This window comes from Manacus vitellinus, unplaced genomic scaffold, assembly GCF_001715985.3.
Source record: "Manacus vitellinus isolate BGI_N305 unplaced genomic scaffold, ASM171598v3 scaffold_53_pilon, whole genome shotgun sequence".
Classification (NCBI taxonomy): Eukaryota; Metazoa; Chordata; class Aves; order Passeriformes; family Pipridae; genus Manacus; species Manacus vitellinus.
In genome coordinates this window covers 374,546-380,180 of record NW_021940637.1, presented here as the reverse complement: position 1 = coordinate 380,180, position 5,635 = coordinate 374,546, and the positions used below count along the sequence as shown (strand labels likewise).

Genomic DNA, 5,635 nt, shown 5'->3' with positions numbered 1-5,635 from the left:
GGTAGAGCAAAGAGGCCACCAGTTTGATGGGACAACCACAGGTGGCAGGTCTGGCACACTGCCCTTGGCTGGGCAGAGGTGGCCTGGAGGTGACTGACGCCTCCTCGATATCCCCAGGATGACTTTTCCCCCTCCCAGCTCAAGCTTTTTCCCTCCACAACCTCCAGGGAAAAGGTGGGCAGAATACACGGTAGGACAGGGAGGCTGAGGCACCGGGTGAGTGACAGAGGCTCCCAAAAAAACAGCAGTATCTGAAAGGCAGGTGCAGCTGCAGCATCCCCTGGGATTCACAGGAGATGCCGGGCTACCTACCGAGCTGCTGCCGGATGGCATTGTGCCAGTGGAGGTTGAGCAGGTCTGGATAGATTTCAGGGAGCTGCCTGAGTGCCAGGAGCTTCAGCATGCGGGAGGTGCAGCTCTTCAGCTCCAGGTCCCTCAGGTGCCTCTCCTCTGAGAGCGTGGTGGGACGCAGCTCCACCTTGTGCTTCTGCAGCACTAGGTCAACGGAGGTCCCAGGGAGCTTCGGGAAGAGCTTCTCCTTCACCACGTGGATGGGGATGAAGATGGCTCCTGCCCGGACGACGTGGGGGAAAGGGCAAGCGAACATGAAGGTCTCCAGTTGGGAGAGCAGGTTGGCAAGGAGCGTGGCCACGTCCTGGAAAGCCAGCCAGATCTCCTTGCCTTTCATGGGCTTCTGAGGAGCGGGAGCCTTGGAGTTGTTCTTGGACTTGGGCAGGGATTTGGGCATCTCTCCCAGCTCTTCTGCCAGCTCTGCCTTCTTCAGCCACTGCTGCAGGAGCTCTGGGGATGACTGTGACACTGACCCAGAAATCGTGTCACAGAGCCAGGTGTGCAGGGTGGCAAAGTACTGCCCAGAGGGGGTGTCTGGTGGGGGACTGACAAACTTCCTGGCCAGTGAGATCCCCTCCTCCGCTGGGGTGAAGGGGGTTTTGGGAAGTGGAGGCTGGGGAGGGTTTGGGCCTGAGATGGTGCTGGGCTGGGGGCCAGGTGGTGGGACTGGGGGGCTGCTGGATGGTGAGGAGGCTGGTGGGTTCGGTGTGGGGGTGCTGCTGGGTGGGCTGGGCTGGGGGGCTTGGGGGCTGCCATCCTGCTGGGGGGGCTCTGTGCTGGGCGTGAGGGAGTGCAGGAGCTTGTATTTTTTGAACATGAAGGTGGCTGAGCTCTGGAAGTTGCTCCTGTCCCCAGAGCCCACCTCAAGCAGCTGGGGCTGGGCCCCCTCTCCCATTCCCATCTTGCCCTCAGTAGCCTCTTTCTCCTCCTCCTCCACATCGTCCTGGTCCAGCGTCCCCTCCACACAGCCACTGAGTCCCTGGGTCTCCATGGCTTCCACTGGTCTCTTCTTCAAGCTGAGGTCCAGCACCATATCCTCACTGAGCAGTTCCCCAGCACCCACCCCACTGGGGCTGCCCTCCTGAGACCTCAGCTCTTGGGACACAGGCTTTGGCTTTTTGGGGGCCCTCTTGTGACATCTTTCCCCTTGGCTCTGCACCACACTGCTGTCCGACCTCAGGCTGGACACCACCAAGGTATCTCTGAGGGAAGCAGGCTCCTGGCTGGGGCTCTTGTCTTGAGGTGGGGGGTCCCCCCACAGATGGTCCTTGCAGAAGAGGACATGGGCTGAGCCCTTGGCCCTCTCCAGGTACTCCTGGTAAGGTGCCAGGCTGAAGACATTGTGTATCACTGGCATCGGTGGAGAGGAAGAAAAAACTCTGGTGTCCCTCAGGTCTTCCACCCCCTTTGGGGGGGTCATGGATGAAGAAGGTGGGGCAAGCTCCTTGGTTGGATCCTTGACCTTGCAGTCATTTCCTTTCCCTGTGATGACAGGAGACACTGGTCCCCCACACGGGGTGTCCTGTGGGGCTGGGCTGGTGTTCCTCCTCCCCTGGTATGGGGGCTCCTGCTCCCCTTGCCTGGGTTTCTCCCAGCTCCCTTCTCTTTTGGGAAATGTCTCCGTGAGCCCACTGGAGCCCCTGGAGAGCTTCTCAGGGGTGCAGACAGGTTGGAAAGCGCTGCTGTGCCTTGATGCCGCTCGCCACCGTGGACTTTCCGCCTCGTGCTGCTCACATCCCGGCTCTGGGGTGGCAAAGGAGGTGTGGAACACGGATTCATCGCCAGAGTTGAAGGTAAAACCAGGGTACCCGGGCAGCTGGACATCCCTTGGCAGCTCAGCATCCCTCAGCACCACCACCGGCTTGGAGGGACCAGCACCCGCGGTCCTCAGCACGTAGGGGTCCAAGGGGCTGGGAAAGTAGCTCCCTGGGGCTTGGGGTCTGAGGTAAGAGCCAGGAAAGGGCTTCCTGCTTTCCACAAAGCTGGAGCTGGGCAGGGCACTGGCCTCCCCCGCAGGGGGAGCCGGAGAGTGGTAGAGGGGAGCAGCTCTGTGAGGAGACAGTGGGTAGGGGGGAGGTAGGTAGCACATTTCTGGCCTCTCCGGGTTTGTCAGGCCAGCATCAGGCAGCTGGAGCTTGGGACAGGAGTCCGGGATGAGGCTGGGGACCTCTGGCACCTTATTCTGGCTGTGGGCAGTGGGACAGCTTGCTTCCAAGACCAGGGTGCTTGGGGGGGGCCTGTATTTATCAAAGGTGACATAGTAGTGGGATAAGGCAGCGGGGGAGCCCAACTGCTCCTTGGTGGGCAGCCCCAGGCTGGAGGGCAGCGGTGGGATGCTGGGGTCAGAGCAGGGACCCCTCCTGTGGGGCTCGCCGAGGTGGAGAGGGTGGGTGGCAGGGGGCAGAGCCCAGTTTGCCTCCCTTGGTGTCTGCTGCAGGCTCTCCACTCGTGTTCCCAGCGGCAGAGCCATCCTGGGGGCCAGGAAGCGGGCAGGGGCTCCATACACCGGCTTAGGGACTGCGAGTGGGGCCGCCTTGTTCACCGCCACCGGCTTCTTCACTGGTAAGGGGCATCTTGGGCTGTCCAGCTTTTTCCTAGCCATCAGCTGCTCCTGCATCAGGCTGTCCTTGCCCTTCTGGGCGCCCAGGCTCTCCGATGGGTACAGCAGGAAGCCCACCAGAGACCCCTCGGCAGGCGCTGGCTGGCTCATGGCACCAGGGTCGTAGTGTAGGTAGGTGGGCGCTGGGCTCCAGCGGGCCAGGGGCTGCTCAGGACCCTTGGAGCTCTGCAGTGGGCAGGCGAAGTAGGAGCCTTTGTAGTTGAAATGGTTTTCGGAACCAGGGCTGGGCACAGGGCTGGATTTGCTTCGGATTTTGCTGGACGGAAAGCTGGTGGTGGCCTCTGTCTCCAGCCGAGGTCGCTTGCTGAAAATCACGGGGTCCACAGAGTCCAAGAACTGTTTTGAGGCCATTTATACCTTGCTGCAGGTGTCCCGACAGGAGAGGTGAGCTGGCCTTCCTGAACAAGAGAGAGAATAAACCATGAGCAAATCAAGTCCCCACAGACAGCACCCTGTGGTGGCACAGTGTGACAGAGTCCTTCAGGAGCCCTCCAAAAGTCACCTTGCCTCCATGCTAGCTGGAGAAAGAATGTTGGTTTTCACATGCACCCCATTTGTGATACTCAAGATCACACTGGAAAGCTAAAGCAGAGGAGGAGAAGTGTGGAAAACCCTGCTTGCCTCACAGCCAGCCTCTGCCAAAGGCAACAGCTATTGCTTCCCTTCTCCCATCCTCCCAATACCTGGCAGAGATCCTAAAAAAACCCACCCAACCCCAACTGAGATGCAGCATTTGATCATCAGGGTGGAAGTGCAGGATCTGGTCAGGCAGCTCTGCGTAAGCCAGGGTGGGAGCACACAGCCAGTGGGGGGAATCCTGGGAGGCTGGCTGGGCATTTCTCCATCTGTCTCCTTGGAAAAGCCCTGGAAAGCTCTGACTGCTTTGGTTCCAAAGCCTCAATGAGTATCTGTTGCAGGCAGTGGGGAGCAAAGCTGGGTCAGCTCAGGTGAAGAGCCAGCAGACACAAACACAGTGCCCAAAATTCCCACCCCCAGTTTCACCTTTTAAAGTAATTTGAGATTTCTCCCTCTGAGGCAGCAGTTCATCCTCTCCCTTAGGATGTCTTCTGATTTGGGGCTGCTGTGTGGTGGGTCTGGTCCACAGTGACAGGTGGTGAATGCCAGCAGGTGGAGCTGGCAGGCTATCCCACCATAGTCCTGCATCCTGGAGCATTCCAAGTATTCTCCCAGTATCACCTGGCGTCACCCAGCACCTCCCCAGCACTGCCCAGCATCTCCTAAGCATCCCACTGAGACACATGAGCATCACTAGAGTACCAAGGGCATCACAGGACCTTCACCCAGTACCCCCCAGCATCACCTGAACATCCTGTAAATCACCCAAGCAAGCCCCAAGACCCACCTGAGCATCACTGGCACAGCACCCTCCCAACATGGGCAAACATCCCCCCGTATTTCCCAGCACGGCCCAGCATCCCCAAGCCCAGGGATGGACTCGTTGCAGCAGGATCTCCTCCATGTTATTTTTTTCCTTTTGTGACGAGAGTTAGCAGAGAAGCCAACGAGGAAATGGAGGAAAAGCACATGGAGATAAGACAAAAGCCACATCCACAGCAGGGGAAATGAAGCAGATAATGAAAAGACTTGTGGGGGGAGATAAGGGACCCAGTGGCGGTGGTGAAGCAGCTCTGCCTGGAAGGGAGCAGGGGATGATCTGCCTCTCCCCAACCCCAGCTCACCCCAAAAAAGCACAACTGAAGCTGCACTCTCTGCTTATCTCTTCTGTTGTGTTTCTTATCCAAACTTCAACAATTTCTTACTTTCCAGTGAGGTTGCTGCTTCCCTGGAATCCTCTGAAAAGCCCCATCAGAGGGTCAGTGCTTCCTTTCCCACTTGCACCCTCGGAAGCAGCTCCCCCGCATCGTTTCCAACAGCTTTATCCTCATGATAAATCCTCAGGGTCATTTCTAAGACATCCAGCACCAATTAAATTTGCCAGCACTTAGATCCAGGGAAAACAGTTCCCTTCAAATTGAAAAAAGCTCAGGGAAAATCCCAAACTGGGTTATTTTCCTTCCAAGAAGGATCTCTCAGGAGGCTGTTGTTTAAAGCCATCTCCCTAGGAGATGCTGCGTGGGAGAGAGATGCAGCCACGGGATTCCTTCCCAGCTGTGACAATGCTGAGGTTGGACAAGCCAGGACATAAACCCAGAATCTTGTGACTCCTGACATTTCCTCACTGCTTTTTCCCCTTTCCCCCAAACCCCAGGGATCTACAACCCCCACCCCCTGCGCGTGGGGCCGTTGTGACACCAGCCCTGCCTTCACCCAGCTGATGCCACCGGGCATGATGCAATTGCCCTGTTTCACTCAGATCCGACTTCCAGCCTTGCTGGAGGGATGTCCCGTGGCCCGAGCCAGGCACTTGGAATCTCTGATGTCTCATAGGGTTAAGCTCATTAACCTCATTAGGGTGAGGACACTCCTGGGCTCACTCTTTCCATGAAATCCACCGGGGCTTCGCTGAGGGGGTGCCATCCCTACATCTGCACCATCGCAAGAAAACAGCTCCAGTTTTGCTGTCACCACCAGCTTTTTCCCTCTGGGACTATCCCCTTTCAGCCGGTGGAGGTGGAGGAGGAGAGGGATAAGTGGGAATCGGGGCTGGGGGGATGCCCGAGTGAACCCAACAAAGGCAGTCAG

General features: G+C 58.0%; 1 protein-coding gene across 1 annotated transcript; it reads right to left on the bottom strand.

The window, feature by feature from the left end:
- Positions 1 to 299: 299 nt before the first annotated feature.
- Positions 300 to 5,147, bottom strand: CUNH15orf39 (chromosome unknown C15orf39 homolog). Its single transcript, XM_029963161.1, has 2 exons — positions 3,974 to 5,147; positions 300 to 3,369 (listed from the first exon to the last, which is right to left on the bottom strand). Exon 2 carries the CDS (start codon positions 3,320 to 3,322, stop codon positions 305 to 307), a length of 3,018 nt encoding a protein of 1,005 aa, XP_029819021.1. The 5' UTR covers positions 3,323 to 3,369; positions 3,974 to 5,147; the 3' UTR covers positions 300 to 304.
- Positions 5,148 to 5,635: the final 488 nt, after the last annotated feature.

Coding starts and splice junctions, on each gene's coding strand:
- CUNH15orf39 (XM_029963161.1), bottom strand. CDS start 3,322: ATGGCCTCAAAACAGTTCTTGGACTCTGTGGACCCCGTGATTTTCAGC.